This window comes from Salmo salar, chromosome 10, assembly GCF_965601325.2.
Source record: "Salmo salar chromosome 10, fSalSal1, whole genome shotgun sequence".
NCBI classification, from domain to species: Eukaryota; Metazoa; Chordata; class Actinopteri; order Salmoniformes; family Salmonidae; genus Salmo; species Salmo salar.
Window position 1 is genome coordinate 96,748,814 of NC_138300.1, and position 26,661 is coordinate 96,775,474.

General features: G+C 43.4%; 1 protein-coding gene across 2 annotated transcripts; it reads right to left on the reverse strand.

Moving 5' to 3' along the window:
- Nucleotides 1–3,149: 3,149 nt before the first annotated feature.
- Nucleotides 3,150–14,810, reverse strand: prpf18 (PRP18 pre-mRNA processing factor 18 homolog (yeast)). 2 transcript variants are annotated; one of them, XM_014124963.3, is made up of 11 exons: nucleotides 14,612–14,794; nucleotides 14,149–14,226; nucleotides 12,252–12,278; nucleotides 5,681–5,785; nucleotides 5,464–5,577; nucleotides 5,070–5,219; nucleotides 4,798–4,866; nucleotides 4,442–4,582; nucleotides 4,287–4,358; nucleotides 3,999–4,154; nucleotides 3,150–3,850 (listed from the first exon to the last, which is right to left on the reverse strand). In XM_014124963.3, exons 1-11 carry the CDS (start codon nucleotides 14,675–14,677, stop codon nucleotides 3,770–3,772), a joined length of 1,059 nt encoding a protein of 352 aa, XP_013980438.1. In that variant the 5' UTR covers nucleotides 14,678–14,794; the 3' UTR covers nucleotides 3,150–3,769. The 2 variants fall into 2 exon arrangements, with proteins under 2 accessions (XP_013980438.1, XP_013980439.1); XM_014124964.3 differs by lacking the exon at nucleotides 12,252–12,278 and having other exon boundaries at nucleotides 14,612–14,810.
- Between the last annotated feature and the right edge of the window lie 11,851 nt (nucleotides 14,811–26,661).

Sequence of the window (26,661 nt, forward strand, 5' to 3'; positions counted from 1 at the left end):
ATAAACTCATGTAAGTGCTTTTTGGGAAAACCAAAGGCTGTGCAATGTGTGTCCCTATCCTGTGAACAATATGAAGTTGGTTTGAGGTGCCTAGGTCATGTCATCGAAGAGCAATTGAATTGTAAGTGATTTTACAATTGAACACACACACAAATATTTGTATGAACATAACAAGATTCAACAACTGAGACATAAACTGAACAAGTTCCACAGACATGTAACTAACAGAAATGGAATAATGTGTCCCTGAACAAAGGGGGGGGGGGGTCAAAATCAAAAGTAAGATCAAAAGTAACAGTCAGTATCTGGTGTGACCACCAGTGGCATTAAGTACTGCAGTTCATCTCCTCCTCATGGACTGCACCAGATTTGCCCGTTCTTGCTGTGAGATGTTAACTCACTCTTCCACCAAGACACCTGCAAGTTCCCGGACATTTCTGGGGGGAATGGCCCTAGCCCTCACCCTCTGATCCAACAGGTCCCAGACGTGCTCAATGGGATTGAGATCCGGGCTCTTCGCTGGCCATGGCAGAACACTGACATTACTGTCTTGCAGGAAATCACGCACAGAACGAGCAGTATGGCTGGTGGCATTGTCATGCTGGAGGGTCATGTCAGGATGAGCATGCAGAAAGGGTACCACATGAGGGAAGAGGATGTCTTCCCTGTAACGCACAGCGTTGAGATTGCCTGCAATGACAACAAGCTCAGTCCGATGATGCTGTGACACATCGCCCCAGACCATGACGGACCCTCCACCTCCAAATCGATCCCGCTCCAGAGTAGTGGCTACGGTGTAACGCTCATTCCTTCGACGATAAACACGAATCCGACCATCACCCCTGGTGAGACAAAACCGCAACTCATCAGTGAAAAGCACTTTTTGCCAGTCCTGTCTGGTCCAGCGACGGTGGGTTTGTGCCCATAGGCGATGTTGTTGCCAGTGATGTCTGCTGAGGACCTGCCTTACAACAAGCCTACATGCCCTCAGTCCAGCCTCTCTCAGCCTATTGGGGACAGTCTGAGCACTGATGGAGGGATTGTGTGTTCCTGGTGTAACTCGGGCAGTTGCTGTTGCCATCCTGTACCTGTCCCGCAGGTGTGATGTTCGGATGTACCGATCCTGTGCAGGTGTTGTTACACGTGGTCTGCCACTGAGAGGACGATCAGCTGTCCGTCCTGTCTCCCTGTAGCGCTGATTCCATATGTGTATTTCATATTTTTAATGTCTTCACTATTATTCTACAATGTAGAAAATAGTAAAAATAAAGAAAAACCCTTGAATGAGTAGGTGTGTCAAATCTTTTGACTGGTATACATACATATATGTATAAAATGAATAATTTTATGAGAAAACGCAAGGGTGTGCAACATTTCTCTCCATGTTAGGAATAATGGACAATTGAAATGAGGTTGCTAAATCAAGCGGTTGAAGAGGTATTGACATTTCAATATTGTGATCATGCACTTTTTTGAAGGCCCCTAACTAGTTGCGTTGACGGTGCGCTAGGCTGCCAACACCATTGCGATGTGCGTATGAAACTCGGGTCGGAATGTGTCAAATAAGACCTGTGCAATGTTGCACTACTTTTTTTTCCTTCATAGTCTCTCTAACCTGAGGTATGTAGCTCAAATCGTTTGCGAGCTATTGAAGTTTGAAGGTCCGAACGTCTTTAAAAACGTTTTTACATTTGCTGCGGAGTGGCGCAAAGGTCTAACATGTTGATTTTGTCCCCCCACACCAGATGCGATCAGGTCATGCAGGTTGAAATATCAAAACTAACTCTGAACCTACTATATTAATTTGGGGACAGGTCGAAAAGCATTAAACATGTATGGCAATTTAGCTAGCCGTTGTTAGATCATTTGCCCTGGGATATACATTTGGGTTGTTATTTTACCTGAAATGCCCAAGGTCCTCTACTCCTACAATTCATCCACAGATTAACAGTCAACCAAATTTGTTTCTCGTAATCTCTCCTCCTTCGGGTTTTTTCTTTGGACATTATATAGCAGTTGGCAACCAACTTTAAAGGTGCATTATGTTGGTGATGGAATGAGTAGAAGGGAGAGTCGGTCAAGGACTGATTCGGACAAGGCGCTAAATTATATGACAAGCGATAGTTTATTCAGAGTGAAGATATTTGGTACAGCGTGCACGGACTCGTTCCAGTAGCTCTGAGGGAGCCAGCGGAAGAGAGCCCCTAAAACAGTTTGTTTACATGTTTTATACAACACAGAAAGTAGGTTGAGTCTTGAAGTCCTGGTCCTCTGGTTGGCTCAGGTCCAGGTGTTGTCACCGTCGATTGGCTCCATCTGTTCATGCGTCTTCCTGCGATCTTGCGCAATGTTCTGATGATGTTGAGTTTCTATCAAAGCTCTAAATCTGGGTGTGAGTGCCTTGGATAAGCTATGGCATATATGTGTGTGTTCCTGTTTTCACAGGGTCGAGCATGCCAGACACTGTTGCTGTTATCACGAGATGGGGCCCCCGTAGGCTTGTGGTTGGGCCAGTTCCTGTTATGTGCTGCAAGTGGAAACATCAGTTTGCTTGTGTAAGCTGCATTGAGACATAACTAGTTGGTTAGTGGAAAACATGTGTAATAGCTGCAATTCATGGTAATAACGTTTGTTAGCTTGGTGCATGTTAGAGGCACACTAAGTAGAAAATCTTACAAATTCTTACAATTACCACAACTGACTGGAGCGTGAACCTCAATTCATCTTTCAATCACATGGGTATATGCTCCTAAAAACCAATGAGATGGGAGAGGCACGATTTGCGCCTGGCCACACAGACGTCCACGAGCAACGTTTGTTAACATGTGTAAATTTATCTTGCAACATTCACGCAGTGTCTGGTCAGCATGTAAAGATCTGCAGCAATGCGTTGCTCTGTAGACAGACAAGTGTATAATAAACATTGGCTCTGCTGTTGGCTTCTGGAGATTATAGATTAATCATTTTACAGCTGTATAGCAAACTTTGCCCTTCGTTTAAAATGGCGCTTCTCATTTAATGATCTTGTGCATTGCGACATTATAAAGCTAGGGAACATTTGCAGTTATCTAAAAGTTCCATCAAAATGTATTCTCTAAATAATATTACTTCTTAATAAAGGAATGAAAAGTGACTGACACCAAACACCCTTGAATTTAGATATATTTATTGCATTAATAAGAAGACAGTTTACCTTTCACACAGGTAAGATGTATACTTTGACAGGTTTCAACTGCTGTTTTCTCATTCTTGAATTTAAAGCTTATTTTTTCAAAGCTTTGCATAATAAAACTTACACATCATGGCCATTCTTACAAAGATATAGAACTAGCACACTGGAGAAAGACTAATCTTAGAAGGGATATTTACACGGCATGTTCGTTCATTTGAGTAACAAGGAAAATACTAACCTGTACACCCTAAAAAAAAAAGCAACCCAAAACAGTAAACAGTGGCAAAAAGTGAGCCTCCAAATATACATGAACAGCTGGATCTCCATTGACAGGTATGTAGACAGAAGTACAGAGACTTCCTCAGCTGTTGTGACTTCCACAGACGTGATACCAATCCTGATCCTGTAAGACTACAAAGTATACAGGCATGCTTTCCATCCAACCCAACACTGGCGCACCTGATTCAACGTATTTTATGATCATCAAGACCATAATCAATTGAATTAGGTGCTGTAGTGCTAGGTTGAAACAAATGCCTGCGCACCCCAGGACTCTAAGACAAGGCTTGTTGACCACAGGTGTAGACGGTCAGTGTACTACAGGGCATTGTACTCCACGCACTTTGAGGGGTCTGTGGAGAAGTGTTTCTGGCAGATAGTCATCAACCTTTTCAGTCCCTGTTGAAGAGAGCAGACGTTAAGATATTTTCACAAGAAGGCTGAGCAGTCAGCTATCTTACTTCTGCTACTCTATTTGGGTTAACCCAGAGGTTAGGGGTCATCTTTGATCCAAGTTATATTCAGAGGTTAACCCAGAGGTCCTAACCTGGATGTATTTTCTCTGGGTCTCGTCGTTGAGGACGTGGGCCACGTGTTTGGAGAATATCTTCTCTCGCCCCGTACGGGCGTGGATGCCCACCATGGTCACCCCGATGGGCCAGGGGGCATTACCAATGGCCATCTGCAGGTATGCATCGTTCGCCTGGAACAGACAAGCACAGTTTAAGGACAACTGCCCAATCTTAGTTTAGTTACATGACACACACTATTACCAATCATACTAAACACAAAACACCCAATATAAGTGACAACAGGTAGAAAACAAGTTCAATACCTTTACATATTCTCTCTGCAGCATGAATTTAATGATGTCTGTGATTGATTCTTTGATGTCTGCTGGCAAACTCTAAAAAAATAGAGAATGACAATAAACAAGACCATATCCACCACACTCATTTCACAGAGGGCAGTTCCCTGAGGTGAACACACCTTCTTGCGTAGTTTCCGGAATAGCGGTTTGAGGTAGGACTCAGTCTGTTTCTGGGTGGCGCTGGCCAGCTTGCCCTGGACGCTGCGCTTCACGTGGTCCTCTCGACCGTTCAGGTCCTTCGCCCAGACTCCCAGCAGGAACTACAGACCACAACAAACTATATCCACAACTGCCAAGAAACTACTGACCATAACACAACCATGTCAGCACACAAACATTATAATTTTTTTTATATCTCCATCACAGCATTACAATAAATAATTACAACACTGGATAGAGATCACATCAGCAACTGTTGAATTAGTAAACAACTCTCCCTGAAGTAAAAAGCAGAGCATAACCCTCTCAGTCTCACCCTAAGGACTTTGTCGATGACATCCTGGTCCCCATTGTCATCTCCCGTTCCCAGAGATTTACCCAGAGCCTATAGGACAACAAATACCAAACAAGAGGACAAAGGGAATACAGTGTTCTTATGACGCATTGACACATAGGACTTTGTTTGGACTGTGGTAGAAGAGGGACATTCAGCACTTTTTATTTACAATTGTGGATTAAAATGTAGCCCTTCAACCCTGAGTTAAGGACAAATATAGTGGCTTTAGTGACTCCCCAGTCGCTGTGTACCTCCAACTCCTCGATGGTTGTGTCTGCCTCGTGTACTCTTAGGTCGAATTGTGTGTCCACCTCGCCTGGCTCCCCAGTGCCCCCTACGATCTCATTCAGGTACTGTGCATCAATCTTATCCATGGCTGCCTTCAGGTCATTCCTCAAACCCTGCCCAGAGAATACACAGTAACACAGGTGATCATCTTTACATCACAGGTTGTCAGTGCCCGAAAAGTCACATAATGTTCTGGGCTAGCATGTACACAACAGTACCAAGGACAATGAGAGGTGAGTGCTTAAAAGTCTGTGTCCATCACTTCTTTAACCTTACAAAAACAATATAAAACCCACCACAAAAACAAAGAGCAAGTTCGCACCACCACCCTGCCTCATAACAGTGACAGGATGTTACCTTGTTGACTTCCGGAGCGAGAATCTCAATCTTCCTGAGCCTCTGGAAGGCCTCATAGTCTGACTCTGCAAACAGACGCACCGGTTCCCCTCGCTCCCTCAGCCGCCGGATCACCTGGACAAACAAACAAACAAGCACGTCTCCTCCCTGTTCATACCAAATGAACAGAACCCAGGAGGCTTGACACAATAAAACCAGCTCTGATTGGCCGACTCACCTCCTGCCGGGAGAGCGACATTGGCAGCTTCTCCTCAGTCAGCTCCAACTCTAACGTGCTATTGGATGAGGTGGAGGGATCAGCCTTCTCTTCTTTCTTCTCCATCTTTGAGATAACACAGAGGTAAAAGGGAGAGAGAGGGACATGGGTCAGTTTCCTGTTTTCACTGCTATAGTGTACCACAGTATGAGTCATAATAACCAGCATTCAAACAGGTTCCAATAATTTTTCCCAAAGGGGATTTTAGGAACACTTAAAATAAGGGCCGTTCATATAGGCTTAACCTGGCATGGAGTTTTGATAACCGTGTAAATCTTTCTTTGACAATGTGATTTATCTATTCACCTGTATTTACCTCCAAAAATGCTAATTAGGCTAGCATAAAGAGCTACAAATGCCATGATCTGGCTGAGACTGCCCAATCAAGGCAAAGGTAAATTAATCCAGAGATTCTAATATTAGCTAAATGTAGTACTGAATAAATTGGCGAAATTTCTTACATTTACAATTTTATGAACTGTCTTGTGCAAGTTTTAAATTGACACAATACCTGTTAGCAAAAGGTGTCAGCTGGAGATGACATGCAGAAGCTTGCAAGGATGTTGTTTTGCATGTCTACTTTGATGCTATTTAAAAATGCTAATTGAGTAAAGACTAATATATTGATAAATGGTTACATGGCTATCAAAACGTCACGCCAGGGTAAGGATACACAAAACACAGGGAATTTTAGAATAAGTTAAAATAAGCGCTATGAGAAAAATGAATAGTGGAAAAACGATTGGAACCATTTCCCTGTTTGACCGCTAGGTTTTATAAGTATTATGACACCTCCACTGTGGGGCTCTAGAGGCAAAACTCAGAGGTCTCCATTACTATTGGCTCTCACTAGAGATCTGTATATATAATGAAAAGGTGCTCATATCTCCGTCCTAACAATAGGAGTTGGCAGGAAGGCAGTCGACAAGCTTAGGTCCAAAATAAGCCCATAGAAACGCATTGGGCTTATTTTGGACAGGTTTTGGCGAGAGTGAAACCTCCTCTCTCTCAGCTGGCGAAATGTTTTATCATAATCATCCTCACAAACAGCTAAAATGCCAGCAGAAGCAGTAGAGCGTGCTCACTCCGTACTGTCATGCAGAGACATTATCTATTGCTACTGACTCACCTGGGACCAGCAGTCTCTTCCAAAGCAAACCAATGTCTCAAACCAATGTATGATGGTATACAAATCCATCATACCATTTCAAAGCAGCATGAACATAGGAAAAAAACTGTTGCATGTAGACCATCTTCATGGCTGTTAAAAATCATGTTTTAAAATGATTAAACCACTGCATAGCAATTTCATCTTTCAAATATACGTCGGGTTGGGTTGCAAAGGGTCAGAAACTTTCCGGAAATTTTCCATGGGAAATTAAGCCCGGGTATTTTGCTTAAATTCATTAAAGAAAGTTAGCCTATAACAGTGAACCTTTGTGGGATACACATAAGGCAATTCTAGGTCTTGTGGCATATTTTGGTTAAACTATCCCCAATTCAATAGATTTGCAACCCTCTGCATGCACAGTGCATTCTTCCATCACATGTACAGCTGATTCTCATGATCTTGCACACTAATGAGATGCTATTGAGCCCACACTACTACTGTCTGAGCCAAAGACTACATGCCTTTTGGTAAGTTTTGATTACAATACTGGGTGGTGTGAATATATTTTATAACATACATGATTTTTGTTAACTAGTAAATAGTAGCCTACAGCAAAGTGTGTTTAAATCATTTCTAACTTGTTAATTTCTGCTGATTAGTTTTTGCTACCATGTGGGTTTTAGCTTGCTTGAGCCTGCTAACTGAGTGTCAATTCACCGGTTTCCATACATGTTTCATTTTAAGACATTCATCTTACAAAAGGAGTTGTTTAACCTAACTGCTTAACTATTTATCTGTACAATTCCATGTATGTTGTTTTAAAAAAAAAAAAAAAATCTAATCTTTACAGGAAAATGCCACAGGCACTATCTGATGTGTGGAGACATTTCACTGCAGCTAATGTAGAAGGAAAAGCTGTGTACATTTGCAAATACTGTGCCAAATATGTGAAGAATGCAACAAAGATGCAGAATCTGGCAAAGTGCATAAAGTTCCCTCAGCGTTCACAACAAGCAACCTGACAAAAGTCCCTCTACTTCTGTTCGAGGTGAAAATGATGAATCAGCACCTTATCGGTAGCAACAGCTCATGGTCCTCCTGGAATCTGAAGTGTTTTTGACTCATTGGATGAACATAGTCAGAGAAATGCTGATGAATGCCTTGCATGCAACTGGTTCACCTCTGATGCTCACAGGCAATGTATATTGGAAGAGATTTCTGAATGTTCTTCACTCAGGATACACACCTCCAACAAGACATGCTTCATCTACTAATGTGCTGGATGCAGAGTTCAGAGTTCAAGTGAAAGTCAAGCAAATTAGAGAAAGCAGACTATTGCAATCATCTCTGATGGGTGGTCGAATGTTCGTGGGCAAGGAATAATTAACTACATCTCCACCCCTCAACCAGTATTCTACAAGAACACAGACACAAGGGACAACAGACACACCGGTCTCTACATTGCAGATGAGCTGAAGGCAGTCACCAATGACCTTGGACCACAGAAGGTATTTGCACTGGTGACAGACAATGCTGCGACCATGAAGGCTGCTTGGTCTAAAGTGGAGGAGTCCTACCCTCACATCACACCCATTGGCTGTGCTGCTCATGCACTGAATCTGCTCCTCAAGGACATCATGGCACTGAAAACAATGGATACACTCTACAAGAGAGCCAAGGAAATGGTTAGGTATGTGAAGGGTCATCAAGTTATAGCAGCAATCTACCTCATCAAGCAAAGAGAGAATAAGAACACCACATTGAAGCTGTCCGGCAACACCCGTTGGGGTGGTGTTGTCATCATGTTTGACAGTCTCCTGGAGGGGAAGGAGGCTCTCCAAGAAACGGCCATATCACAGTCTGCCGATATGGACAGCCCCATCAAGAGGATCCTCCTGGATTATGTATTTTGGGAGAGTGTGGTAAGCAGCCGGAAACCTATAGCAGTAGCCATTGCACGGATTGAGGGAGACAATGCCATCCTGTCTGATGTTCAGAATCTGCTTGCATATGTAAGAGAAGAAATCCATCCTGCCCTGCCCACTTCACTGTTGCTCCAAGCAGAGGAAACTGTAGTTCTGAAATACATCAAAAACGTGAAGACTTCTCTACCTGAAGCCCATACACGCCACAGTGTACATGTTGAACCCCAAGCATGCTGGCAAGAGTATCCTGTCTGATGAAAATATCAACAAGACCTATCTTGCCATCACTTCAGTGTCGTCTCGCCACCTTGGCCTGGATGAGAGCAAGGTTCTTGGCAGTCTGGCAAAGTGCACTTCCAAGCAAGAGCTTTGGGATGGAGATGTAATATGGCAGTCGTGCCAACATTCAGTTGGAAGTCGAAAGTTTACATACACCTTTGGTAAATACAGTTAACTCAGTTTCACAATTCCTGACATTTAATCCTAGTCAAAATGCACTGTCTTAGCTCAGTTAGGATCACCACTTTATTTTAAGAATGTGAAATGTCAGAATAGTAGAGAGAATGATTTATTTCAGCTTTTATTTCTATCATCACATTTCCAGTGGGCCAGAAGTTCACATACTCAATTAGTATTTGGTAGCATTGCCTATAAATTGCTTAACTTGGGTCAAACGTTTTGGGTAGCCTTCCACAAGGTTCCCACAATAAGTTGGGTGAATTTTGGCCCATTCCTCCTGACAGAGCTGGGGTAACCGAATCAGGTTTGTAGGCCTCCTCGCTCGCACACGCTTTTTCAGTTCGGCCCACAAATTTTCTATAGGATTGAGGTCAGGGCTTTGTGATGGCCACTCCAATACCTTGACTTTGTTGTCCTTAAGTAATTTTGCAACAACTTTGGAAGTATGCTTAGGGTCATTGTCCATTTGGAAGGCCCATTTGCGACCAAGCTTTAACTTCCTGACTGATGTCTTGAGATGTTGCTTCAATATATCTACATCATTTTTCTGCCTCATGATGCCATCTATTTTGTGAAGTGCACCAGTCCCTCCTGCAGCAAAGCACCCCCACAACATGATGCTGCCACCCCCGTGCTTCACGGTTGGGATGGTGTTCTTCAGCTTGCAAGCATCCCCCTTTTTCCTCCAAACATAACAATGGTCATTATGGCCAAACAGTTCTACTTTTGTTTCATCAGACAAGAGGACATTTCTCCAAAAAGTACTATCTTTGTCCCCATGTGCAGTTGCAAACTGTAGTCTGGCTTTCTTATGGCAGTTTTGGAGCAGTGGCTTCTTCCTTGCTGAGCGGCCTTTCAGGTTATGTCGATATAGGACTCGTTTTACTGTGGATATAGATACTTTTCTACCTGTTTCCTCCAGCATCTTCACAAGGTCCTTTGCTGTTGTTCTGGGATTGATTTGCCCTTTTCGCACCAACGTACGTTCATCTCTAGGAGACAGAACGCGTCTCCTTCCTAGGTGGTATGATGGCTGCGTGGTCCCATGGTGTTTATACTTGCATACTATTGTTTGTACAGATGAACGTTGTACCTTCAGGCGTTTGGAAATTGCTCCCAAGGAAGAACCAGACTTGTGGAGGTCTACAATTTTTTTTCTGATGTCTTGGCTGATTTCTTTTGATTTTCCCATGATGTCAAGCAAAGAGGCAGTGAGTTTGAAGGTAGGCCTTGAAATACATCCACAGGTACACCTCCAATTGACTCAAATTATGTCAATTAGCCTATCAGAAGCTTCTAAAGCCATGACATCATTTTCTGGAATTTTCCAAGCTGCTTAAAGGTACAGTCAACTCAGTTTTTATAAACTTCTGACCCACTGGAATTGTGATACAGTGAATTATAGGTGAAATAATCTGTCTGTTAACAATTGTTGGGAAAATTAGTAGATGTCCTAACTGACTTGCCAAAACTATAGTTTGTTAACAAGAAATTTGTGGAGTGGTTGAAAAACGAGTTTTAATGACTCCAACCTAAGTGTATGTAAACTTCCGACTTCAACTGTATCTCATCAGCCACCGGATGGAAGGGATTGAGGCTCTTTCTCCTGTTGCCTCCATGATCCTCCAAATCCCACCAACTACAGCCGCAACTGGTCCTTGTTTGGGAACACACACACACCAGGCTGACCAATACAAGGGTTGAAAAATTGGTGGCCACCCGGGCAAATTTGAGGCTTTTTGAGCCTGACAACGAGCCATCCTCAACAAGGTTGGAAAGTGACAGTGAATATGAGGCCTCAGAGTCTGATGTTCAAGAGGTGGACATGAGGAGGTCCAGGGAGAAGACATAGAAGCCTGAGAGGAAGTTTATTTTACAGATGTATGTTGAAAATGTTTTTTTGGGGGGTAGGTGCGATGGATCATTGGGGATCATTCAACATTCCCTTTTGTTGTTCAGGGAAATTATCCCATGTGAAGAGTCAACTCATTTAATTAAAGTTCAATTCGTAACTAATTGTTTTTTATTTATATTGTTAGGATTTAATCATGTCTACTTATAAGATAAACCTTCTATGTTTGTCTCCATATGATATGGTAAATATATCCAATGCATTAATGTTAATTCCCATATATTCCCGTTAATTCCCACGGAAAGTTTCCACCTCTGAATATTCCCCAAAATGTGCAACCCTACTGATGGGTCATGCTTTTAGAAGCACATGCATCTCTTCACCTTAAGATTGTGTTTCTAGGAAGAGCACAATCAACAACAACAGAAAGTACACCACAAAAGCCCCCAAAATGCACAAAGAATCCAAGTCAGATGCAGGTGCTGCATTTGTAAGCTAAAACCCACTTTATAGGCACATTTAGAGCTGTATTAGTCAGCTGAATTGAAATGCAGTTCTCCCCACACATGAGCGATTCTCAAAATAAGGCAAAACCTGCAAACACAAAAAACAGGGAAAAAAACTGAAAGTTGTTTCTGCTACAAAGGCCCATATCAAACTCATTTGAAATATAAGAGGCAAAGCCTGATTAACCCAAAACTTAAAAAAGCAAAAGGATAAACTGACAGAGCCTAAACTCATGCTCAACATGGCTATGTCCCAACTCTCCATTCCTTGCCCCCTCTCCTTCCAGACAACTGATCAGTGAAGGGACTGAATACAACCCACACATCCACCACTTAAATTCACAGGTTTAAGCAACATGACTGAAGCTCTAAGCCTATTGGAAGGATGGGTGGAGCAATCATAATGTATTTTTACACTGTGCTTACATTCAGGTAACATTGAAGCAGCCTGGAGGAAAGAACTAGGGAATGGGTTATTTTTGGACTGTATATAGCTAGCTTGCTGCTAGATACATTTCCTCCATATTTTAAACTCCTATCAAGTCCTTGCAGACAGGTAGAATTGAAGGGAAGAAGCAGCGGAAAGGGGAGCTTTGCAAGATTTTTGGGACACACCACTGCCTACGGTCGATCATCCTCGAGACATGCTCCCTGCCTTTGCTGTGCCATCATCCCCTACCTGTCTCTCAGGTGCCTCTTTCTGAACCTGCAGGGCAGCGTTCACAAGGTGGGAAGAGAGCACAGTCAACACAGGCTATGCAACATCAGAAAAACACTACCACACAACCCTGTAAGGGGGTCTAGTCATAGGCTGCACTGAAACTCTGAAAACAAGTCACTGAGGGAAGAAAAAAAAGTGGAGATTGAACAGACAGTGCAGAGATAGGAAGGGGAGGAGGAAGGGAATGGAAGAAGGTGGCAGACAGAGAGGAAAGGAGAATCTCGAAACAAGGAGTAAGATGAAGGGCACAAGGGAGAGAGAATAAGAGAGAACAGACAATGGGCTATAACTAGCCTTTGATCATGACTCGCAGTTCTATTACATTACACATAACAGTCATTGGATGAAGGCGTCTTCTGTACAGGGGAGGTTTGTTAAGAGCCTCGGCGCTCAGTCTGAACATTACCACGCATCGCTTGCGGTACGGTTTTAGAATAAGAAGGACCTTATCTTTCATCTCAGTGAGACATTTTCAAAAAACAAAACTGATACTTTTATAGGGTTAGGGTTCCCACATGGCCATATTTCCATGTTACAGCACTTGTTTACAGAAAACAGACAAGACAGAGGGACTACATCGGCGTCTCCGAACACCTGTGTGTAAACAGAAGGCGGCCACAAACGTGTTGTCACTGAAAAATACTGTCGGTGGCAACTGTTAAAACCGTCTCAAAACAGCACAGTAAGTGCATTTTGATGTGATATGAAAGTAGAGGGATTTGTGTTCCTAGAACCGTACTAAATCACATTTAGATTGAGAAAATGAATAACTAAGGAAGAATTTCACTTCTCTCATTGACTTAATCCAGCAGCATATCACCCTGCATCCCAATGCTGGCTTTCCTCTGAAGCTAAGCAGGTTTGATCCTGGATGGGAGACCAGATGCTGCTGGAAGTGGTGTTGGAGGGCCAGTAGGAGGCACTCTTTCCTCTGGTCTAAAACAATAATATCCCAACGCCCTAGGGCAGTGATTGGGGACATTGCCCTGTGTAGGGTGCCGTCTTTCGACGGGGCATTTAACAGGTGTCCTGACTCTCTGTGGTCACTAAAGTTCCCATAACATTTATCAAAGTAGGGGTGATAACCCCGGTGTCCTGGCTAAATTCCCAATCTGGCCCTCATACCATCATGGCCACCTAATCATCCCCAGCTTCCAATTGGCTCATTCATCCCCTGTAACTATTCTCCAGGTCATTGATGTAAATGAGAACGTGTTCTCAGTCAACTTACCTGGTAAGTATTATTATTTTTTATTGTTTTTTACTTCAAATCCCAAACCCCGGAATGATCTACTAAAGGCATGCTTCCGTTCGGCTGGCCGAAGTCAACTAGGAGAACCAAACAAGTGTGCTCGCATACTCCTTTAAGACCTTGTGCTTTTCCCCCCCTCATTTTTCAAATACTACTGTTTGTCCATTTTGAGACACCGTAGCCAGTACACACTTCCATAAAATAATCTGAATTAAACAAAGATAAGTAAATTAATGACTTATTGAGTTTTTGCCAAAGAATACCTTAGCCACACAATTGTACTTCAAGACATTTGGTGCACTATTTCTCAATGAAAACAATTGGCATGAAAATGAGTAGTCCCTCATTGAATGACAGACTTCCCTGAAGAATCTCTACTGTTGACCAATCACCGACGAAGTGGCGTAGACTTCGGGTTGCGTCAACAACAACAAAAAAGTCTCCAAAGTCTAAAACGTCATAATATATGTACGAGCTCTTCCGGCTGGAAAGCATGCATACACCTTTCTTTAGTCTCCTTCACAAGCTTTCCCTGAAATCTCGCCTCTAGGTTTAGAAACGCTGTTAAAAAAATATTTAAAAATAGAAACGCTGTGATATTACCTTGTAGCCACATCTTTCGAAATACTCATCTTCTTCTTTTCGGGCAAGATCGGATCGTTTGAAGTATTTCTTTGAATCCTGTGAATAGATTCATTAACACCGCATGTCAACAATAAGATGCAACGAAGGCAACATTTTAATCTCACAAGTAAAAAATAATACTTAGCTAACTAACGTAGTTGAGCTCTTGAAACTAAGCGAAGATAACGTTAGATGGCGCACGCATGCCGCTAACCTTAGAGCCATATAGCTCTTAATTGTATCATGACGCAGGCTCACCCAACTTGTACTTTAAGCTAACGTTGGCTAGCTAGTTACTATTTTGAGTAAAAATGATATTAAACGTTCCCTTGCCCACGCCAAGCAACCTAGCTAGTTATCCTAGCCTAGCTAACTTAAAGCAACTCTAGCTAGCTCAATTTAGCTAGCTGACTAGTAAACATACTAGCTAGCAGTAACTCACATCAATAAGATCTTTGTCTACAATTAGTTTTCTCTTCCTCGCGATTTCAGCTTTTAAGAAATCCATATTAATGATCAAATATGTCGTTATTTCTTTAGTCTTCACAGTTGAAATGTATAGACCAGATCAGCTGTTTGGGAAAATGCTGGAAACAATCTGACCCGGACGTGAATAAGATTTCCTTCAACGTGAATACACACGTCATGGCGTTCAAAATAAAAGTTATTGGACTAAGGTGGTGTTATTAAGGATGACCAAAAATGAATCGCTAAATACTGTAGCAATTCTTTACAGAAAATGGTATAGCTCTACGTACTGTCAGGAATCCACAGATGTTTTTTGACTCACTGAATAATGTTAACTCTATCAGTGATATAGAATCTAAACAGTGTGATGAACCCATCAAAGTTGAAGATATTATACAGTTTATCAAACATCTAAAGAATAATAAATCATCAGGTGTTGATGGAATTACATCAGAATTTTACAAATTATTTTCTGAACAAGTAGCTCCCTTCCTATTTGAAGTCTTTTTAGAGAATATTAAAAACAATGATCTCCCTCCTACAATGAGTCAGGGGTTAATAACACTGATACCTAAGCCCAAAAAATAAGTGCTGCTCATCGATAACTGGCGTCCAATTTGTCTTCTTAATAATGACTATAAGATATTAGCCTTACTACTTGCAAAAAGTATCAAAGAAGTCCTAGATGCAATCATTGATGAAACACAGTCTGGATTTTTGAGGAACAGACATATTTCTAACAATGTCAGACTAGTATTAGACATACTTGACTACTCAGACCTAATAACCGAGGATAGCTTCATATTATTTTTAGATTTTTATAAAGCATTTGACACAGTACAGCATCAGTTCCTCTTCCACTCCCTTGAGAGACTTGGCTTTGGGGATTTCTTCTGTAAGGCTATTAAGACTCTCTATACAAATGGTAACAGCTCTATCAAATTGAAATATGGCACCTCACCTAGATTTGAGTTAAAGAGAGGAATTAGGCAAGGTTGTCCTATCTCTCTATACCTGTTTTTATTAATCACCCAACTTCTTACAAATTCTTTAAATAATAGTCCTGTACAAGGTATTTCCATAGCTGGTAAAGAAATTATTATTATTATTAATTCCCATGTCGATCGATGTGATACAATCCTTTTCTTAAGCATCTGGTCTATATCTTAACATTAGTAAATGTGAACTCATGGCTGTCAAAGATTGTGTGATACCTTCATATTATGGTATTCCAGTAAAAGAAGAACTTACATATTTAGGCATAACCATTATAAAGGATCAGAAGTCTAGAGGCTTACTACATTTTAACCCTCTTATTAAAAAAACCCAGAAGAAGCTAAATCAATGGCTACAGAGGGACTTATCTTTATAAGGTCCCACAGTTGACAGTGCATGTCAGAGAACAAAATAAAGCCATGAGGTCGAAGGAATTTAATCAACTTTATTTATTTATTTTTACATCAGCCGATGTCACAAAGTGCTGTACAGAAACCCAGCCTAAAACCCCAAACAATGCAGATGTAGAAGCACAGTGGCTAGGAAAAACTCCATAGAAAGGCCAGAACCTAGGAAGAAATCTAAAGAGGAACCAAGTTCTGAGGGGAGGCCAGTACTCTTCTGGCTGGTCCGGGTGGAGATTATAACAGAACATGGCCAAGATGTTCAAACATTCATAGATGACCAGCAGGGTCAGATAATAATAATCACAGTGGTTGTAGAGGGTGCAACAGGTCAGCACCTCAGGAGTAAATGTCAGTTGGCTTTCCATAGCCAATCATTCAGAGTTAGAGACAGCAGGTGTGGTAGAGAGAGAGTACAAAACAGCAGGTCCGGGACAAGGTAGCACGTCCAGTAAACAGGTCAGGGTTCCATAGCCGCTGCCAGAACATTTGAAACTGGAGCAGCAGCATGACCAGGTGGACTGGGGACAGCAAGGAGTCATCAGTCCATTGTCCGTAGCGCTCCGAGACAGGATTGTGTCGAGGCACAGATCTGGGGAAGGGTACCAAAACATTTCTGCAGCATTGAAGTTCCCTAAGAACACAGTGACCTCCATCATTCTTAAATGGAAGAAGTTTGGAACCACCAAGACTCTTCCTAGAGCTGGCCACCCGGCCAAACTGAGCAATCGGGGGAGAAGGGCCTTGGTCAGGAAGGTGACCTAGAACCCAATGGTCACTCTGGCAGAGCTCTTTACGGTGAAGCATGGTGGTGGCAGCATCATGCTGTGGGGATATTTTTCAGTGGCAGGGACTGGGAGACTAGTCAGTATCAAGGGAAAGATGAACGGAGTAAAGTACAGAAAGATCCTTGAGGAAAACCTGCTCCAGAGCGCTCAGGACCTGACTGGGGCAAAGGTACACCTTCAAACAGGACAACGACCTTAAGCACACAGCCAAGACAATGCAGGAGTGGCTCTGGGACAAGTCTCAATGTCCTTGTGTGGCCCAACCAGAGTTCGGACTTGAACCCGATCTAACATCTCTGGAGAGACCTGAAAATAGCTGTGCAGTGACACTCCCCATCCAATCTGTCAGAGCTTGAGAGGATCTGCAGAGAAGAATGAGAGAAACTCCACAAAAACTGGTGTGCCAAGGTTGTAGTGTCATACCCAAGAATACTCAAGGCTGTAATCACTGCAAAAGGTACTTCAACAAAGTACTGAGTAAAGGGTCTGAATACTGTGATATTCCTGTTTTTTATTTGTTATAAATTAGCTAAAAAATGTAAAACCTGTTTTGGCTTCGTCATTATGGGGTATTGTGTGTAGATTGATGAGGAGGAAAAAACGATTTAATCCATTTTAGAAAAAGGCTGTAACTTAACAAAATGTGGAAAAGGTCAAGGGGTCTTGAATGCACTTACATTTTAATTAAGTTTTAGAGTCATAAAGCAACTGAGGAAAAACACAATTCCTACCTTGAATTAAGAGAAAGAAAATGCTATTTTTGTCAACTCTGTAAAACATCAACTCTGTCAGATTTTTGTCTAACATCAGCTCTGTCAGAGTGTTGAAATATCTGATAGAATGGTTATGGTTTTATTGGGGATTATCAAATTAATAATTTTCCATATTTTACAAATGTTTGTATTGAACTTTTATTTTTAGAGGCAAAAATATGTCTGTTTTGAGTATCTGTTGTCAACTGATTGCTAACTCCCTTTTTTAATAATAATCACAGTGGTTGTAGATGGTGCAACAGGTCAGCACCTCAGGACTAAATGCCCCTCACCCTGCACCCATCTTCCTCTACCACTCTCTTCACTGCTTCGGCATACAACACTTTCTGTACTACTGTACTCTAACCCTGGCAACCTCAACCTGCCTTTCTTTCACCGGACACCTCCGATCTTTCTCCACCGATACCACACTCCGGAGAGCAAAGCAGGTTACAATTATTGTCCCTAATCTTGTAATCTGGAGCGCCCGCTCCCTCTGGGTGGAGGAAATGCAACAAATAATCACGAGTCCAAGTTACCTTCACCAACTCAACAGTCCCCAACCTTTCCTTTACCCAAACTGACACCACATACCAAAAAGCAATGATCCATTCTCTCTCCAAATCTCACTCCCACTGTGGCAAAATCATTCTTGGGAAAAGGCCTGAATTTGGTGGTCCTCGCCGCAGGTACTTCACCCTCACCCTCAACAAGTTCCATCTCCGAACTACTGGAGCAGGTATTGCTGTTTTTACACTTGACACCCACCTTCCTCACATGACTACTTCCCTCTACACTCAACTTCTTCTCAGCAGTCATCACTGCACCTGCCACCACATTTAATTCATCTTCACTCTCGTCAGATTCCATTTCCTCCTCAAGCTCTTCCAAAAGTTCTGTGCGATCCTCCGTTCCATATTCACTCAAGACATATTCCATATCTCTCCTTTTTTCTTGTCCACCATATTCTTCACCAGATCTTTCAGAAGGCCTCTGTAATCCCCCACTCCATGTTTATTCAGAATATCCTCCTCTTTCTTCCTTATTTCCTTTTCCGCCATCTTCCCACCCTCCTTCCGTTGCCTTGACAGCAGTGTCAAAGACCGGTAATAAACATTACCATCATGAGATTTTTAAACTCAGCCCTCTACTACTCTCAGCCCATCCCACCTATCTCCGTAGACCACCCCCTTTTGATTTCCACACGCCATATATTTCTTTACTGTGCTGTGATGTCTCACGTGAATTATGAACTTCTCTAATTGCATAGTATCCACAGATTGTACGTTAAAGATTAATATTTTTCCTAAGAGCATTATTATATTGTTGATTGATTGACTATGGCTTTCCAAATCACCCAACACTGCTATTTGTAGCGTTCATTTTAAATTAATGTTTTGATTTTTTTGCCATTCCTGAACGTGTGACCAGAAACAAGCTACATGGGGACAATACCAGAATAAATTATCTAATGATTCTGTTTCTTCACAGCAAAATCTGCAGAGCTGCGATTTTTGTATGCTCCATATATATATATATATATATATATATATATATATATATATATATATATACTGCTCATAAAAATAAAGGGAACACTTAAACAACACATCCTAGATCTGAATGAAAGAAATTATCTTATTAAATACTTTTTTCTTTACATAGTTGAATGTGCTGACAACAAAATCACACAAAAATAATCAATGGAAATCCAATTTATCAACCCATGGAGGTCTGGATTTGGAGTCACACTCAAAATTAAAGTGGAAAACCACACTACAGGCTGATCCAACTTTGATGTAATGTCCTTAAAACAAGTCAAAATGAGGCTCAGTAGTGTGTGTGGCCTCCACGTGCCTGTATGACCTCCCTACAACGCCTGGGCATGCTCCTGATGAGGTGGTGGATGGTCTCCTGAGGGATCTCCTCCCAGACCTGGACTAAAGCATCCGCCAACTCCTGGACAGTCTGTGGTGCAACATGGCGTTGGTGGATGGAGCGAGACATGATGTCCCAGATGTGCTCAATTGGATTCAGGTCTGGGGAACGGGCGGGCCAGTCCATAGCATCAATGCCTTCCTCTTGCAGGAACTGCTGACACACTCCAGCCACATGAGGTCTAGCATTGTCTTGCATTAGGAGGAACCCAGAGCCAACCGCACCAGCATATGGTCTCACAAGGGGTCTGAGGATCTCACCTCGGTACCTAATGGCAGTCAGGCTACCTCTGGCGAGCACATGGAGGGCTGTGCGGCCCCCCAAAGAAATGCCACCCCACACCATGACAGCAGAACGTTCTCCACGGCGTCTCCAGACTCTGTTACGTCTGTCACATGTGCTCAGTGTGAACCTGCTTCATCTGTGAAAAGCACAGGGCGCCAGTGGCGAGTTTGCCAATCTTGGTGTTCTCTGGCAAATGCCAAACGTCCTGCACGGTGTTGGGCTGTAAGCACAACCCCCACCTGTGGATGTCGGGCCCTCATACCACCCTCATGGAGTCTGTTTCTGACCGTTTGAGCAGACACATGCACATTTGTGGCCTGCTGGAGGTCATTTTGCAGGGCTCTGGCAGTGCTCCACCTGCTCCTCCTTGCACAAAGGCGGAGGTAGCGGTCCTGCTGCTGGGTTGTTGCCCTCCTACGACCTCCTCCACGTCTCCTGATGTACTGGCCTGTCTCCTGGTAGCGCCTCCATGCTCTGGACACTACGCTGACAGACACAGCAAACCTTCTTGCCACAGCTCGCATTGATGTGCCATCCTGGATGAGCTGCACTACCTGAGCCACTTGTGTGGGTTGTAGACTCCGTCTCATGCTACCACTAGAGTGAAAGCACCGCCAGCATTCAAAAGTGACCAAAACATCAGCCAGGAAGCATAGGAACTGAGAAGTAATCTGTGGTCCCCACCTGCAGAACCACTCCTTTATTGGGGGTGTCTTGCTAATTGCCTATAATTTCCAACTGTCGTCTATTCCATTTGCACAACAGCATGTGAAATGTATTGTCAATCAGTGTTGCTTCCTAAGTGGACAGTTTGATTTCACAGAAGTGTGATTGACTTGGAGTTACATTGTGTTGTTTAAGTGTTCCCTTTATTTTTTTGAGCAGTGTATATATATATATAAAACATTCTGTTGCTGGCAAGAATTTTCTATAATCATTTAAATTGAAAAACTCAAAGTGTTGAATCAAGCGTTGGTTTGTGTATCAGTTCATCCACCATGTAACATGGAATTGGTACATCAAAAATGTCTTCCCATTTATTTTGCAAACTTTATGGTAGAGCTGTCTGATGGAGTTGACATAAATCCAGTAAATTACATTTTATGAAGAAAAAAACATTTAGGAGTTTGTTCCTTTACATAGTGTGATACAGTAGCTGATACTTTGGTCTATCAAAATACATTTAAAATGTTGTAAATATTTAGACAAATATTTGTGGAAATAAAGTTGAAATTGTTCCCTTTCATGAGCTATAAAACTGCACATTTTTCTGCCTGCCCCAAGGCAAAAATAAAATAAAAAATTGCAATTTGATTTCACAAATGTTCAATTAAATATGTATTTTTACTGGAAAATGATGGCCCAGACACTTGTACTTATGCCCAGCCACACAGCAATTTCTGCCTACGCCGCTGGTCAGAATTGTGCTAGAATACAAAGTTCAAGTGGCCTCCCTGTGGCTCAGTTGGTAGAGCATGGTGTTTGCAATGCCAGGGTTGTGGGTTCGATTCCTATGGTGGGGGAAATGTATGAATTGAAATGTATGCATTCACTACTGTAAGTCGCTCTGGATAAGAGTGTCTGCTAAATGACTAAAATGTAAATGTAATATTGTCAGAAGTGATGACGAGCAAGTACAGACAGTGTTGGGAGAGATTAGAGTTAAGGTTAGAGGTCATGGTTAAAATAACTTTTGTGATGAAAAGCAAGGTGCCTTTTTTTCTGTGTAGCATGGCCAGTGAGTGACGAGGAGTGGTGATAGCCTAGGCAACTGTAACGTTTCAGCTGGGATGCGAGCTCATATCTCCCTCTAGTGTTTGCCAGGGGCCCAACACCTTTTTGGTTCTGTTGGAACATTTCAAAAGCCTTCTCCCCTTTGCTATTCATAGGGGAAAACATTTTGAAATTAGGAATTGTCTACTGTAAATTATGGTTTATGTTCCGGTGATTTAACCCTCATATTCAACGTGGTCTCAGAGCATGTCGTATTATTCTGTACGTAAAGCCAAGACACTCCATTTAGTATAATATTGTAGCGACCTTAACATAACACCTAGCAACTGCGTCAAGGAGTTCATACCTCTTGGCGTAACGGTTAAGGTGTTGGCTTGACAGTCGCAGGACCGGGTTCGAATCCTGGTTGGAGCTACCCCAAACATTTGCTACAGCGGTATCATTTACATTTTTACATTTACGTCATTTAGCAGACGCTCTTATCCAGAGCGACTTACAAATTGGTGCATTCACCTTATGATATCCAGTGGAACAACCACTTTACAATAGTACATCTATATCTTTTTTGGGGGTGGGGGTTAGAAGGATTACTTTATCCTATCCCAGGTATTCCTTAAAGAGGTGGGGTTTCAGGTGTGTCCGGAAGGTGGTGATTGACTCCGCTGTCCTGGCGTCGTGAGGGAGCTTGTTCCACCATTGGGGTGCCAGAGCAGCGAACAGTTTTGACTGGGCTGAGCAGGAACTGTGCTTCCGCAGAGGTAGGGGGGCCAGCAGGCCAGAGGTGGATGAACGCAGTGCCCTTGTTTGGATGTAGGGACTGATCAGAGCCTGAAGGTACAGAGGTGCCGTTCCCCTCACAGCTCCGTAGGCAAGCACCATGGTCTTGTAGCAGATGTGAGCTTCAACTGGAAGCCAGTGGAGTGTGCGGAGGAGCGGGGTGACGTGAGAGTACTTGGGAAGGTTGAACACCAGACGGGCTGCGGCGTTCTGGATGAGTTGTAGGGGTTTAATGGCACAGGCAGGGAGCCCCGCCAACAGCGAGTTGCAGTAATCCAGATGGGAGATGACAAGTGCCTGGATTAGGACCTGCGCCGCTTCCTGTGTAAGGCAGGGTCGTACTCTGCGAATGTTGTAGAGCATGAACCTACAGGATCGGGTCACCGCCTTGATGTTAGCGGAGAACGACAGGGTGTTGTCCAGGGTCACGCCAAGGCTCTTAGCACTCTGGGAGGAGGACACAATGGAGTTGTCAACCATGATGGCGAGATCATGGAACGGGCAGTCCTTCCCCGGGACGAAGAGCAGCTCCGTCTTGCCGAGGTTCAGCTTGAGGTGGTGATCCGTCATCCACACTGATATGTCTGCCAAACATGCAGAGATAAGATTCGCCACCTGGTTATCAGAAGGGGGAAAGGAGAAGATTAATTGTGTGTCGTCTGCGTAGCAATAATAGGAGAGACCATGTGAGGATATGACAGAGCCAAGTGACTTGGTGTATAGCGAGAATAGGAGAGGGCCTAGTACTGAGCCCTGGGGGACACCAGTAGTGAGAGCACGTGGTGCGGAGACGGATTCTCGCCACGCCACCTGGTAGGAGCGACCTGTCAGGTAGGACGCAGTCCAAGAGTGAGCCGCGCCGGAGATCCCCAACTCGGAGTGGGTGGAGAGGAGGATCTGATGGTTCACAGTATCAAAGGCAGCAGATAGGTCTAGAAGGATGAGAGCAGAGGAGAGAGAGTTAGCTTTAGCAGTGCGGAGAGCCTCCGTGACACAGAGAAGAGCAGTCTCAGTTGAATGACCAGTCTTGAAACCTGACTGATTTGGATCAAGAAGGTCATTCTGAGAGAGATAGCAAGAGAGCTGGCCAAGGACGGCACGCTCAAGAGTTTTGGAGAGAAAAGAAAGAAGGGCTACTGGTCTGTAGTTGTTGACATCGGGGGGATCGAGTGTAGGTTTTTTGAGAAGGGGTGCAACTCTCGCTCTCTTGAAGATGGAAGGGACGTAGCCAGCGGTCAAGGATGAGTTGATGAGCGAGGTGAGGTAAGGGAGAAGGTGGCAAAGAGCTTCCAAGGGTTAGAGGCAGATGCTTGGAATTTAGAGTGGTAGAAAGTGGCTTTAGCAGCAGAAACAGAGTAAGAAAATGTAGAGAGGTGCCAGGTCCGCAGGGAGGCTAGTTTTCCTCCATTTCCACTTGGCTGCCCGGAGCCCTGTTTTGTGAGCTCGCAATGAGTCGTCAAGCCACGGAGCAGGAGGGCAGGACCGAGCCGGCCGGGAGGATAGGGGACATAGAGAGTCAAGGGATGCAGAAAGGGAGGAGAGGAGGGTTGAGGAGGCAGAATCAAGAGATTGGTTGGAGAAGGATTGAGCAGAGGGAAGAGATGATGGGATGGAGGAGGAGAGAGTAGCAGGAGAGAGAGAGAGCGAAGGTTGCGACAGCGCAATACCATCTGAGTAGGGGCAGAGTGAGTAGTATTAGAGGAGAGCGAGAGGGAAAAGGATACAAGGTAGTGGTCGGAGACTTGGAGGGGAGTTGCAGTGAGATTAGTAGAAGAACAGCATCTAGTAAAGATGAGGTCAAGCGTATTGCCTGCCTTGTGAGTAGGGGGGGACGGTGAGAGGGTGAGGCCAAAAGAGGAGAGGAGTGGAAAGAAGGAGGCAGAGAGAAATGAGTCAAAGGTAGACGTAGGGAGGTTAAAGTCACCCAGAACTGTGAGGGGTGAGCCATCCTCAGGAAAGGAACTTATCAAGGCGTCAAGCTCATTGATGAACTCTCCAAGGGAACCTGGAGGGCGATAAATGATAAGGATGTTAAGCTTGAATGGGCTAGTGACTGTGACAGCATGGAATTCAAAGGAGCAGATAGACAGATGGGTCAGGGGAGAAAGAGAGAATGTCCACTTGGGAGAGATGAGGATTCCAGTGCCACCACCCCGCTGACCGGATGCTCTCGGGGTATGCGAGAACACGTGGTCAGACGAGGAGAGAGCAGTAGGAGTAGCAGTGTTTCCTGTGGTAATCCATGTTTCCGTCAGCGCCAAGAAGTCGAGGGACTGGAGGGTAGCATAGGCTGAGATGAACTCTGCCTTGTTGGCCGCAGACCGGCAGTTCCAGAGGCTGCCGGAGACCTGGATCTCCACGTGGGTCGTGCGCGCTGGGACCACCAGGTTAGAGTGGCAGCGGTCACGCGGTGTGAATCGTTTGTATGGCCTGTGCAGAGAGGAGAGAACAGGGATAGACAGGCACATGGTTGACAGGCTACAGGAGAGGCTACGCTAATGCAAAGGAGATTGGAATGAAAATGAACTAAACAACCGTAGAAGCGAGAGAGCAGGGCCTCCCTCACTAACCATTCACTGACACCATTCACACACTCAAATATAACTTTTCCAACTTCCACTTTAGAAATTATAATTGATGTAAACTACAGTGGTTCAATGTTTCCAGGAATAGGCTCAAGCTTAGTTTATTCAGCTAGATAACTTGGTACAGTATTCTTCCGTGAAACCCACCCGGTGCACCGTATCCTATGACGCCGTAGCTAATTAGCATGCTAGCATCCAATGACACACGGTTAGCACCAATACTTGCTTACAACAAACTACCAATGGATCATCAAAAGTGGTATGGCGGCCGTGGGGCCATTGGAAAGGCGTGTCCACTTGAGGGACTTAGTATAGAGAAGCATGGGGACACACTCTCCCAGAGGAAGGGTGACTTCATCAAGAGGCTTGGGACTCTTGGCATAACGGATAAGGCGTTGGCTTGACAACCACTGGACCCGGGTTCGAGTTCCGGTTGGAGCTACCCACCCAAATTTGCTACAATATATGTTACATTTCGTATGGTATGTATTCATTTGTGGATGCACATCATCCATTTCATATGGTATCTTACGAATGCAAATCGAACAATATTGTAACGACCCTGGGTTTCATTACATTGGTGTCAGAAGTGACCTTGCATCCACGAACGTGCGTGTGCTTGGCCATTGAGCATGTTCTTATAAGACATTGAGTCCTAAGCTAGCTCGAGAACACGCACTTTGAAAGGAGGGAGTTGTGTAACGACCCTGGGTTTATAAGCGCGGATATCGACTCTGCCACTCGAGCATGCTTTTGGGGCACTGAATTTTGGGCCAGAAGGTTGAGGGTTCGAGACCTGCTCCCTGCCTGTTTCATTACAATATGTTATGAATTACAATTTGTACGATTTGTAACAAATTTGCAATTCGAACGACATGTTACGAATTTGCAAATGTACGATATGTTCACTAATTTGCTAAACGTACAATATATTACGAATTCCAATTTGTTATGGCTAACGTTAGCTAGAGGTGGCTAACACTAAAGTTAGCTAGCTGGCTAATGTTAGCTAGGCTTAGGAGTTAAGTTAAGGGGTTAGGGTTAGCTAACATGGTAAGTAGTTGCAAAGTTGCTAATTAGCTCAAATGCTAAAGTTTTCTGTGATGAGATTCGAACACAACCTTTGGGTTGGCTAGACTTCACATTATATGCCTACCCATCCAACCCGGCCAACCACCGTCCTTTTGTTTGTACCTTAACATGCTTCCTTATGTAACCACACCAAACGTAACATATACTAATTTGAACTTCCCGGATTTACGTTTACTATGTTACATCTAGTCTATGAGCGCAGTCTGTCATATCAGGTCTATCCAGTTATTATCAGATGCATCAATGCTATGGTACCCCCTCATTTTATCAGTGCCTTAGTCCTGACATATAAGGTGTATAATTGTATGAGCTGATTAGAATTACATTTAGCAAGTCGGCTAATGCAAACCTTTAATTCAGGCATTAATTTAAAAGGAAAATGATCAGTCTCTTTCCACATGGTTAAAACCACACATTTTATAAAACCAGATACTGTACATATAACCTGGAATTCAGAATTAATTTCACAATGAATGTACAATCATATAACATTATGCATGCACTGTTTCTATTGTAAACGCTATAAACTTGATTAGAACATCTGTGATTGCATACTGATCTCTATCATATTGGAGGGAAGACTAAATTAAAGGTACAATCCATTGTTGACTTTTTATTGCCAGACTCTGCGGTTCTTTAAAGGGGAGGTAAAGGCGCCAGTCTCCTTGCGAAG

Excerpts from the sequence above, each read along its gene's own strand:
- prpf18 (XM_014124963.3), bottom strand. The coding sequence starts at position 14,677 with ATGGATTTCTTAAAAGCTGAAATCGCGAGGAAGAGAAAACTAATTGTA. Across the intron at positions 5,786-12,251 it reads AAGAGGCACCTGAGAGACAG|ATGGAGAAGAAAGAAGAGAA; the intron begins GTAGGGGATGAT and ends GTTATCTCAAAG. Across the intron at positions 4,583-4,797 it reads TCATCGACAAAGTCCTTAGG|TTCCTGCTGGGAGTCTGGGC; the intron begins GTGAGACTGAGA and ends TGTGGTCTGTAG.